This window comes from Telmatherina bonti (assembly GCF_933228915.1).
Source record: "Telmatherina bonti genome assembly, chromosome: 4".
Lineage (NCBI taxonomy): Eukaryota > Metazoa > Chordata > Actinopteri > Atheriniformes > Telmatherinidae > Telmatherina > Telmatherina bonti.
In genome coordinates, this window is record NC_136622.1 from 41172068 (window position 1) to 41184693 (window position 12626).

The 12626-nt window shown below is 41.1% G+C and overlaps 2 protein-coding genes across 2 annotated transcripts in view; one reads left to right on the forward strand and one right to left on the reverse strand.

The window, feature by feature from the left end:
• Positions 1-938: 938 nt before the first annotated feature.
• On the reverse strand, positions 939-8084 carry rad51c (RAD51 paralog C). The gene is made up of 4 exons (XM_079239788.1): positions 7920-8084; positions 1839-2073; positions 1558-1774; positions 939-1482 (listed from the first exon to the last, which is right to left on the reverse strand). Exons 1-4 carry the CDS (start codon positions 8035-8037, stop codon positions 991-993), a joined length of 1062 nt encoding a protein of 353 aa, XP_079095914.1. The 5' UTR covers positions 8038-8084; the 3' UTR covers positions 939-990.
• Positions 8085-12349: 4265 nt separating this feature from the next.
• Positions 12350-12626, forward strand: part of abt1 (activator of basal transcription 1) — a 76343-nt gene continuing 76066 nt past the window's right edge. The window contains exon 1 of the mRNA XM_079239132.1: positions 12350-12381. The gene's annotated coding sequence lies outside the window, so the exon portion shown is untranslated. The remainder of the gene's footprint in view (positions 12382-12626) is intronic.

A 12626-nucleotide genomic window follows, 5' to 3' on the forward strand; every position in this document is an offset into this window, starting at 1 on the left:
TGTAGAGGCGGAGACAAACTGGGACCAGTAGGTACTGGTGTAGAGGCGGAGACAAACTGGGACCAGTGGGTACTGGTGTAGAGCTGGAGACAAACTGGGACCAGTGGGTACTGGTGTAGAGGCGGAGACAAACTGGGACCAGTAGGTACTGGTGTAGAGCCGGAGACAAACTGGGACCAGTGGGTACTGGTGTAGAGGCGGAGACAAACTGGGACCAGTAGGTACTGGTGTAGAGCTGGAGACAAACTGGGACCAGTGGGTACTGGTGTAGAGGCGGAGACAAACTGGGACCAGTAGGTACTGGTGTAGAGGCGGAGACAAACTGGGACCAGTGGGTACTGGTGTAGAGCTGGAGACAAACTGGGACCAGTGGGTACTGGTGTAGAGGCGGAGACAAACTGGGACCAGTAGGTACTGGTGTAGAGGCGGAGACAAACTGGGACCAGTGGGTACTGGTGTAGAGCCGGAGACAAACTGGGACCAGTAGGTACTGGTGTAGAGCCGGAGACAAACTGGGACCAGTGGGTACTGGTGTAGAGCTGGAGACAAACTGGGACCAGTGGGTACTGGTGTAGAGGCGGAGACAAACTGGGACCAGTGGGTACTGGTGTAGAGCTGGAGACAAACTGGGACCAGTGGGTACTGGTGTAGAGGCGGAGACAAACTGGGACCAGTGGGTACTGGTGTAGAGCCGGAGACAAACTGGGACCAGTGGGTACTGGTGTAGAGGCGGAGACAAACTGGGACCAGTGGGTCCACACACACCTGCGACATCGCCAGTAAAACAGTAAATTTCATTTTAAAATACTTTATTATATATTTTAACACACATTTGTATGTAGTATGTGGCGTTGTTGTGTCCTCGCCCCCCCTGCCCCGCCCCCAACTGTTCAGACCCGCCCTGTCCCCGCCCCCATTCCCGCCCCGCCACCCGGCACAAATGACGCAATCTCATTTCTGGTCTCTGACTGGTTAAAATTCTCTGACCAATCAGCTACTGCTGCTTTTCAGACTGGAAGCTGATTGGTCGGCATGTGTCTGTTTGCTGTGTGGCTGCTCTGGTTGGTCGGCGTCTCTAAAGCCGTCAGAGTTGATCTGGAATTGAACGTTGGCATTCGAATGACCCGGAGATTTAAAGATGGCCGCCAGCCGCCGCAGCCCCTTCCAGTGGAGGAGGAGCCTGATGGTGGAGGCGTGACCCCAGCTCTCTCCCAGGGCGGGCACTAGATGCGATTGACTCCCCCGGAGCCGTGTTGTCATATGGTTGGTGGTCACCACGGCAACATTGTGTTGCGCTGCAATGGCGTTGAGCCGCTGGCCAAGGCCGTGGAGGAGGCGTGTCCTCTGGGAAAGGTCATTGAACCGCCGGAAAGGGAACGCCACGCTGTCTATCACAAGGAGGCGGACCCGCGGCCGGTCCTGCAGGAAGTCAGGTAACAGGTGGAGCTCGGCCAGCAGTTCTACGTAGTCATGGCAACGCACCTGAGGGAAGCAGACAAACGACAAATCAGCACCCATCTCCCCTGCAGCATCAGCAGCGACGGGACGCAGTCTCACCAGGAAGATGTCGGCCAGAATGGACTCCACTGAGAAGGTTGTCATGGCAACTCGCTGCTCGTTGTCCTCAGTCAGCAACGAGCAGTGTCTGACGACAGCGGCCGCCATGTCTACGACCCTCTGCAGCAGGAAGCTGCCCTCCGTGTCCACGAAGATCACCTGACCGCCAACGCCGCCGAAGCATTGAGGCACCTGGACGTCCACCGCCAGCTGCAAGCTGAGAGGACGCCAGGTGTATTGATCAGGGTCACACCAGAAACACAGCCAGACGCATTTCTTACCACAGCTGCGTTTTCCCAACTCCCGGAACGCCGCACACCTCCGTCGTCTTCCCAACAGGAAGTCCTCCTCGGAGAATGTTGTCCAGCTGAGCTGAGAACGTCACGATACTCCGAAATTCCTCCTCCTTCTGCAGGAGCTCCAGCGCTGTCAGACAAGCTCCGCCCCCTACGTCGGTACTGCACCACCTCACCACCTGAAGCACCTCCTCCGCCTCCTGCTGCGAAACACCACAATCTGCAAAAAAATGGATTCAAAACTTGTAAATCTGACACACAGAGAGCAACATGAGGAGAAACATAAAATCATGTTTTACATTTATGCTTCACATAGTTTGTCAAATATGTCAAATATCTGCTGTAAACATGTTTATTCTTGATGTAAACATGTTTATTCCTGCTGTAAACATGTTTATTCTTGATGTAAACATGTTTATTTCGGATGTAAACATGTTTATTTCTGCTGTAAACATGTTTATTCTTGATGTAAACATGTTTATTTCTGCTGTAAACATGTTTATTCTTGATGTAAACATGTTTATTCCTGCTGAAAATGTGTATATTTCCACTGTAAACATGTTTATTCTTGATGTAAACATGTTTATTTCTGCTGTAAACATGTTTATTCTTGATGTAAACATGTTTATTTCGGATGTAAACATGTTTATTTCAGATGTAAACCTGTTTATTCCTGCTGAAAATGTGTATATTTCCACTGTAAACATGTTTATTCTTGATGTAAACATGTTTATTTCGGATGTAAGCATGTTTATTCCTGCTGTAAACATGTTTATTCTTGCTGTAAACATGTTTATTCCTGCTGAAAACGTGTATATTTCTTCTGTAAACATGTTTATTTTCACTGTAAACGTGTTTATTCCGGATGTAAACATGTTTATTCCTGCTGTAAACATGTTTATTCTTGCTGTAAACATGTTTATTCCTGCTGAAAACGTGTATATTTCTTCTGTAAACATGTTTATTTTCACTGTAAACGTGTTTATTCCGGATGTAAGCATGTTTATTCCTGCTGTAAACATGTTTATTCTTGCTGTAAACATGTTTATTCCTGCTGAAAACGTGTATATTTCTTCTGTAAACATGTTTATTTTCACTGTAAACGTGTTTATTCTTGCTGTAAACATGTTTATTCCTGCTGAAAACGTGTATATTTCTGCTGTAAACATGTTTATTTTCACTGTAAACGTGTTTATTCCGGATGTAAACATGTTTATTTCTGCTGTAAACATGTTTATTCTTGATGTAAACATGTTTATTTCGGATGTAAACATGTTTATTTCTGCTGTAAACATGTTTATTCTTGATGTAAACATGTTTATTTCTGCTGTAAACATGTTTATTCTTGATGTAAACATGTTTATTCCTGCTGAAAATGTGTATATTTCCACTGTAAACATGTTTATTCTTGATGTAAACATGTTTATTTTGGATGTAAACATGTTTATTTCTGCTGTAAACATGTTTATTCTTGATGTAAACATGTTTATTTCGGATGTAAACATGTTTATTTCAGATGTAAACCTGTTTATTCCTGCTGTAAACATGTTTATTCTTGCTGTAAACATGTTTATTCCTGCTGAAAATGTGTATATTTCCACTGTAAACATGTTTATTCTTGATGTAAACATGTTTATTTCGGATGTAAGCATGTTTATTCCTGCTGTAAACATGTTTATTCTTGCTGTAAACATGTTTATTCCTGCTGAAAATGTGTATATTTCCACTGTAAACATGTTTATTCTTGATGTAAACATGTTTATTTCGGATGTAAGCATGTTTATTTCTGCTGTAAACATGTTTATTTTCACTGTAAACGTGTTTATTCCTGCTGAAAACGTGTATATTTCTTCTGTAAACATGTTTATTTTCACTGTAAACGTGTTTATTCCGGATGTAAACATGTTTATTCCTGCTGTAAACATGTTTATTCTTGCTGTAAACATGTTTATTCCTGCTGAAAACGTGTATATTTCTGCTGTAAACATGTTTATTTTCACTGTAAACGTGTTTATTCCGGATGTAAACATGTTTATTTCTGCTGTAAACATGTTTATTCTTGATGTAAACATGTTTATTTCGGATGTAAACATGTTTATTTCTGCTGTAAACATGTTTATTCTTGATGTAAACATGTTTATTTCTGCTGTAAACATGTTTATTCTTGATGTAAACATGTTTATTCCTGCTGAAAATGTGTATATTTCCACTGTAAACATGTTTATTCTTGATGTAAACATGTTTATTTTGGATGTAAACATGTTTATTTCTGCTGTAAACATGTTTATTCTTGATGTAAACATGTTTATTTCGGATGTAAACATGTTTATTTCAGATGTAAACCTGTTTATTCCTGCTGTAAACATGTTTATTCTTGCTGTAAACATGTTTATTCCTGCTGAAAATGTGTATATTTCCACTGTAAACATGTTTATTCTTGATGTAAACATGTTTATTTCGGATGTAAGCATGTTTATTCCTGCTGTAAACATGTTTATTCTTGCTGTAAACATGTTTATTCCTGCTGAAAATGTGTATATTTCCACTGTAAACATGTTTATTCTTGATGTAAACATGTTTATTTCGGATGTAAGCATGTTTATTCCTGCTGTAAACATGTTTATTCTTGCTGTAAACATGTTTATTCCTGCTGAAAACGTGTATATTTCTTCTGTAAACATGTTTATTTTCACTGTAAACGTGTTTATTCCGGATGTAAGCATGTTTATTCCTGCTGTAAACATGTTTATTCTTGCTGTAAACATGTTTATTCCTGCTGAAAACGTGTATATTTCTTCTGTAAACATGTTTATTTTCACTGTAAACGTGTTTATTCCGGATGTAAACATGTTTATTCCTGCTGTAAACATGTTTATTCTTGCTGTAAACATGTTTATTCCTGCTGAAAACGTGTATATTTCTGCTGTAAACATGTTTATTTTCACTGTAAACGTGTTTATTCCGGATGTAAGCATGTTTATTCCTGCTGTAAACATGTTTATTCTTGCTGTAAACATGTTTATTCCTGCTGAAAACGTGTATATTTCTTCTGTAAACATGTTTATTTTCACTGTAAACGTGTTTATTCTTGCTGTAAACATGTTTATTCCTGCTGAAAACGTGTATATTTCTGCTGTAAACATGTTTATTTTCACTGTAAACGTGTTTATTCCGGATGTAAACATGTTTATTTCTGCTGTAAACATGTTTATTCTTGATGTAAACATGTTTATTTCGGATGTAAACATGTTTATTTCTGCTGTAAACATGTTTATTCTTGATGTAAACATGTTTATTTCTGCTGTAAACATGTTTATTCTTGATGTAAACATGTTTATTCCTGCTGAAAATGTGTATATTTCCACTGTAAACATGTTTATTCTTGATGTAAACATGTTTATTTTGGATGTAAACATGTTTATTTCTGCTGTAAACATGTTTATTCTTGATGTAAACATGTTTATTTCAGATGTAAACCTGTTTATTCCTGCTGTAAACATGTTTATTCTTGCTGTAAACATGTTTATTCCTGCTGAAAATGTGTATATTTCCACTGTAAACATGTTTATTCTTGATGTAAACATGTTTATTTCGGATGTAAGCATGTTTATTCCTGCTGTAAACATGTTTATTCTTGCTGTAAACATGTTTATTCCTGCTGAAAATGTGTATATTTCCACTGTAAACATGTTTATTCTTGATGTAAACATGTTTATTTCGGATGTAAGCATGTTTATTTCTGCTGTAAACATGTTTATTTTCACTGTAAACGTGTTTATTCCTGCTGAAAACGTGTATATTTCTTCTGTAAACATGTTTATTTTCACTGTAAACGTGTTTATTCCGGATGTAAACATGTTTATTCCTGCTGTAAACATGTTTATTCTTGCTGTAAACATGTTTATTCCTGCTGAAAACGTGTATATTTCTGCTGTAAACATGTTTATTTTCACTGTAAACGTGTTTATTCCGGATGTAAACATGTTTATTTCTGCTGTAAACATGTTTATTCTTGATGTAAACATGTTTATTTCGGATGTAAACATGTTTATTTCTGCTGTAAACATGTTTATTCTTGATGTAAACATGTTTATTTCTGCTGTAAACATGTTTATTCTTGATGTAAACATGTTTATTCCTGCTGAAAATGTGTATATTTCCACTGTAAACATGTTTATTCTTGATGTAAACATGTTTATTTTGGATGTAAACATGTTTATTTCTGCTGTAAACATGTTTATTCTTGATGTAAACATGTTTATTTCGGATGTAAACATGTTTATTTCAGATGTAAACCTGTTTATTCCTGCTGTAAACATGTTTATTCTTGCTGTAAACATGTTTATTCCTGCTGAAAATGTGTATATTTCCACTGTAAACATGTTTATTCTTGATGTAAACATGTTTATTTCGGATGTAAGCATGTTTATTCCTGCTGTAAACATGTTTATTCTTGCTGTAAACATGTTTATTCCTGCTGAAAATGTGTATATTTCCACTGTAAACATGTTTATTCTTGATGTAAACATGTTTATTTCGGATGTAAGCATGTTTATTCCTGCTGTAAACATGTTTATTCTTGCTGTAAACATGTTTATTCCTGCTGAAAACGTGTATATTTCTTCTGTAAACATGTTTATTTTCACTGTAAACGTGTTTATTCCGGATGTAAGCATGTTTATTCCTGCTGTAAACATGTTTATTCTTGCTGTAAACATGTTTATTCCTGCTGAAAACGTGTATATTTCTTCTGTAAACATGTTTATTTTCACTGTAAACGTGTTTATTCCGGATGTAAACATGTTTATTCCTGCTGTAAACATGTTTATTCTTGCTGTAAACATGTTTATTCCTGCTGAAAACGTGTATATTTCTGCTGTAAACATGTTTATTTTCACTGTAAACGTGTTTATTCCGGATGTAAACATGTTTATTTCTGCTGTAAACATGTTTATTCTTGCTGTAAACATGTTTATTCCTGCTGAAAACGTGTATATTTCTTCTGTAAACATGTTTATTTTCACTGTAAACGTGTTTATTCCGGATGTAAGCATGTTTATTCCTGCTGTAAACATGTTTATTCTTGCTGTAAACATGTTTATTCCTGCTGAAAACGTGTATATTTCTTCTGTAAACATGTTTATTTTCACTGTAAACGTGTTTATTCCGGATGTAAACATGTTTATTCCTGCTGTAAACATGTTTATTCTTGCTGTAAACATGTTTATTCCTGCTGAAAACGTGTATATTTCTGCTGTAAACATGTTTATTTTCACTGTAAACGTGTTTATTCCGGATGTAAACATGTTTATTTCTGCTGTAAACATGTTTATTCCTGCTGTAAACATGTTTATTTCTGCTGAAAACGTGTATATTTCTGCTGTAAACATGTTTATTTTCACTGTAAACGTGTTTATTCCGGATGTAAACATGTTTATTTCTGCTGTAAACATGTTTATTCCTGCTGTAAACATGTTTATTTCTGCTGCTGACTGGATTTCTAACAGGAACTGTACATCAGAATGATGGAACCATGATGAACCCTGCAGGAACCTCATGCCGGCAGTCGGAGTGCAGACTGTCTGCCCTGGAACTATAGACATGATGACTCCAGATCAAACTAAAGAAAACACAGCAGTGTGAACTATACATATTGGATTAATGGCCTGTGTTTATTGCAGTGTGGTGCTCACAGCAGCAGGTACAACACTGATTAAGACAGGAGCAGAAATGCAGGTGTGTGTGTCGACTAGTTCTCTCTTTCAGCAAGGATCATTGATCCTCTGATCAGGATTGCTGAAGCACTGATTGGGTCCAAAGGCCGAACATCCAGTGGCTGAGCAGTCAGAAGCTTCTTGAAAATAAAATATGCAGAAAATGCCACCGCGCGTTCACATTCACAACGCGTGTGCACGAAACAAACGGCACGTGCCGCTTTTTACGGTTTAGAATACGGCGTGAATTCACGTCCGCTTCTTCATACTAACGGCTTGCCGGAGGCAGCGGTTTCTTTGGGGTACGGGTCTCTGCGTGACACCGGGACGGTTTGGACCGGAGGTTCCGTACCTTGGCGGAGTTGCAGCGGCCTGACGTACAGCAGGTCCGCCGTGAACTGGAAACCAGCACGGACCAGTTTCACCTTCACGTCGGGGTTCAGACAGAGACTGGAAAGCGGCCGCAACATCCTCACCGCTAAATGGTTGCTACCGCCTCAAACCATCCCTCATCACAACAATCCCATCATGCATTGCACCTCACTCCATTTCCGCTCTTCCTTTTTTCAAAGTAAGAGTCGCTGTGTGCTGATGAAAATTTCCTCTGGGTTCCTCCTGGTTAATGCCGGTTCCCTCTGGGTTCCTCCCGGTTCCTTCTGGTTCCTTCCTGGTTTCTTCTGGTCCCTTTTGGTTCCTTCCTCGGTTCTCCCTCGTTCCTTCTGGTTCCTTCTGGGTCCCTCTGGGTTCAATTCTTGGTTCCTTACTCGTTTCTCCCTCATTCCTTCTGGTTCCTTCCTGGTTCCCTCTGGGTTCCTTCTGGTTCCTTCCTGGTTCCTTCAGGTTCCTTCTGGTTCCCTCTGGGTTCCTTCCTGGTTCCTTCTGGTTAATCCCGGTTCCCTCTGGGTTCCTCCCAGTTCCTTCTGGTTCCTTCTGGTCCCTTTTGGTTCCTTCTGGTTCCTTTTGGTTCCTTCCTCGGTTCTCCCTTGTTCCTTCTGGTTCCCTCTGGGTTCCTCCCGGTTCCTTCTGGTTCCTTCCTCGGTTCTCCCTCGTTCCTTCTGGTTCCCTTCTGGTTCCTTCTGGTTCCTTCCTCGGTTCTCCCTCGTTCCTTCTGGTTCCTTCTGGGTCCCTCTGGGTCCCTCTGGGTTCAATTCTTGGTTCCTTACTCGTTTCTCCCTCATTCCTTCTGGTTCCTTCCTGGTTCCCTCTGGGTTCCTTCTGGTTCCTTCCTGGTTCCTTCAGGTTCCTTCTGGTTCCTTCCTGGTTCCTTGTGGTTCCCTCTGGGTTCCTTCCTGGTTCCTTCTGGTTAATCCCGGTTCCCTCTGGGTTCCTCCCGGTTCCTTCTGGTCCCTTTTGGTTCCTTCTGGTTCCTTTTGGTTCCTTCCTCGGTTCTCCCTTGTTCCTTATGGTTCCCTTCTGGTTCCTTCCTGGTTCCTTCTGGTTCCTTCCTCGTTTCTCCCTCGTTCCTTCTGGTTCCTTCCTGGTTCCTTCTGGGTCCCTCTGGGTTCCTTCTTGGTTCCTTACTCGTTTCTCCCTCGTTCCTTCTGGTTCTTCCTGGTTCCCTCTGGGTTCCTTCTGGTTCCTTGTGGTTCTCTCTGGGTTCCTTTTCCTTCCTGGTTTCTTCTGGCTCCTTCCTCGTTCCTTCTTGTTCCTTTCTGGTTCCCTCTGGGTTCCTTCTTGTTCCTTCCTGGTTCCTTCTGGCTCCTTCCTCTTTCCTTCTTGTTCCTTTTTGGTTCTTTCCTGGTTCCTTCTGGTTCCTTCCTGGTTCTTTCTGGTTCCCTTTGGGTTCCTTCCGGGTTCCTTCCTGTTCCCTTGTGGTTCCCTTTGGGTTTCTTCCTGGTTCCTTCTTGTTCCCTTCTGGTTCCTTCCTGGTTCCCTCCTGGTTCCTTCTTGTTCCTTCCTGGTTCCTTCCTGGTTCCCCCTTGGTTCCTTCATGGTTCCCTCTTGGTTCCTTCCTGGTTTCCCCCTTGGTTCCTTCCTGGTTCCTTCTGGTTCCTTCCTGGTTTCCTCTGGGTTCCTTACTGGTTCCTTCTTGTTCCCATTTGGTTCCTTCCTGGTTCCCCCTTGGTTCCTTCATGGTTCCCTCTTGGTTCCTTCCTGGTTCCCCCTTGGTTCCTTCCTGGTTCCTTCCTGGTTCCTTCCTGGTTCCCCCTTGGTTCCTTCATGGTTCCCTCTTGGTTCCTTCCTGGTTTCCCCCTTGGTTCCTTCCTGGTTCCTTCTGGTTCCTTCCTGGTTTCCTCTGGGTTCCTTACTGGTTCCTTCTTGTTCCCATTTGGTTCCTTCCTGGTTCCCCCTTGGTTCCTTCATGGTTCCCTCTTGGTTCCTTCCTGGTTCCCCCTTGGTTCCTTCCTGGTTCCTTCTGGTTCCTTCCTGGTTCCCTATTGGTTCCTTCCTGGTTCCCCCTTGGTTCCTTCTGGTTCCTTCCTGGTTCCCTATTGGTTCCTTCCTGGTTCCCCCTTGGTTCCTTCTGGTTCCTTCCTGGTTCCCTCTGGGTTCCTTCTGGTTCACTCCTGGTTCCTTCCTGGTTCCTTCTGGCTCTTTCCTCGTTCCTTCTTGTTCCTTTCTGGTTCCCTCTTGGTTCCTTCCTGGTTCCCTCTGGGTTCCTTCCTGGAAGCAGCATTTCAGCAGGATCCGGTCTGGACTTTGACTCGGTCGCTCAAGAACCTTGATTTGTAGAAGCCAATGCTTGTAAAAAGAAAAATATATTAAACAGAGAGTACATAAAATACAGAACCAAGGATGCAGAAAATAAATATAAAAATACAAAATAAATTAACTAATACAACTTATTAGTGGATTTCCACTGATTTTCATGATAAAGATATGAAAACTATGAAACATGTTATAGATGGGATTTCAAAGCCACTTACTCACATGTTCAACTTGTCCCTACAAACGGGTCAATTTCCAGTCATCCCATTGTTTAAAACAGGAGAAAAGCACTCTTTCAACAACTTTAGACCTATTTCTCCTCTCCCACAACTTTCACAAAGTTTAGAAGTATATTTAGTAAAAAATTAGATTGTTACATGGAAACTAATAAGCTACTTTCATCGTCAGTATAGATTGAGAAGTACCCAGTCAACTACACAGGCATTGTTGAACTGAAGAAACTCCCTAGATAAAAAGAAATATACAGCAGGTATATTTGCCAATCTCAGAAAAGCATTTGATACAGTAAACCATGAAATATTCATTCTTTCATTCATCACCCTAACTGCTTAATCCAATTAAGGGTTGCTGGGAATCTGGAGCCTATCCCAGCAGTCTTTGGGTGAAGGGGGGGTACACCCTGAACAGGTTAAACCATGACATATTGATTGATGAATTGGAAAAATATGGTGTCAGGGGATTGGCACTGCAGTGGGTGAAGAATTATCTGACAAACAGGAAGCAGTTTGTGGAACTGGGAGAATATCAGTCATGTTGTTTGGACATTGGATGTGGTGTCCAGCAAGTAGGCCTGTCGCAATAAGTCAATAAGTAAGAAAAACTGATCAGAAAAATGTGTGCAATAAGTTTGCCGGACACAATTATTTTCATTTGTTTTTCTTTTCTCACTTTTCTTGAGTGTCACGTTTATTTTAAGACAATATTAACTAAACACGGCGAAACAACAAGCTGCACTTAAAACACAACCATCAACTGCAGTTTTCCCAGCTGCGAAAAAAGACCTCAACAACCAGGCTAGCTCCATCTTCCCGACAGTCCACCATCATTGGGCTGTTTAACGGACAGATTAAATACCAACAGGACTGGACAACATGGTGTGCACTCAGACAGCCTGGTTGGGAAAGCCATGCTGTCCTTGAATATAGTTAAAAGGGCGACATTTTGAAAAAGGGGTTAGGGTTAGGGTTAGTTAACATTTCACAGTCAGTACAAATCACCTGGATGAACATTCATCTTACAAACGGTAGTTCCACAACTTCACAATGACATGAAAAATGACATTTTACCATTCCTCTTCTGGTCAAGTCCAAACATGTCTCCTTCTGTGAACTGATAACAGATGATGTAACTGTGTTACTTCGTCGAGACCAGATGTTCCAGACAACCATGTTGCCAAAACCCCAGCAGAAATCCTGATCTGTTTCAGCAGACTGGGCACTGGATGAGCATGAACTAGTCTGTACATTGAGATAAACGTCCTTTAGAAATTAAAGTATGTTGATATTTGAAAGGGGGTACTTGCATTATTATCAGTGCTTTAAGTGGGCCGGTATGCAGTGGTACGCAGTACCGGCACTTTTAAATTCTATCCCTTTGCATACCGGGACTATTTTTTACAGCGTATAGTGCATACCAGGAATTTTACCAGGTTCCTTCAGCAATCAGTATACCTTCCTTCTCCTAGGAAATGTCTCTCAGCAGTCTAAACCTATAGCTGCATAACTAATGGATGTTAACCATCCCTAACTATAGGACGTGTCAAAATATTTGAACATAAAAGCATGTTGTTCTTTAAATGTTTTACAGCGATCTGTATCATAACAATATCTCTGCCCTTTGTAAAAAACCAAACTGGGAGAAAAATCAGGTAAAAATTGGTGAAGTTATTGATGTGGTTGAACCTACAGCTTACAGATAAATGCATTGGAGGGGCATGGAGACCCATCCAAAATGGCGGCGGGATGAGACGTCAGCTTGTATAGGCAGCGTGATGCTACGCAGAGTCTATGTTTATTATGTCTATGCGATGTTCCCGCCAACTTATGGTTTTATTTAGGAAGGGCTTTCAGAAGTTCCGTCTTTTCTCGGCGCTGCTGAAGTGACGTCATTTAGACGTGTCAGTTTCCACGCGTGTTGTGGGAGAGGTGAGTTTGTTTCTACTTTTCTGATAAATATTACAGATAAACAACAACAATGGTAATCAGTAAACAACTTGGATCAGTTATTGATCATGATGGAAGGACGGGAACACCACAGAGACCAAAAATATGATCAGACTGTAACGTTTATCTTGGTCGTCGCGTCTTCTGGTTAACCCTAAACTTGTAGGAGTTCTAGTTAACCCTAACCCTTCTGGTTAGTTGTGGTTAACCCTAAACTTGTAGGAGTT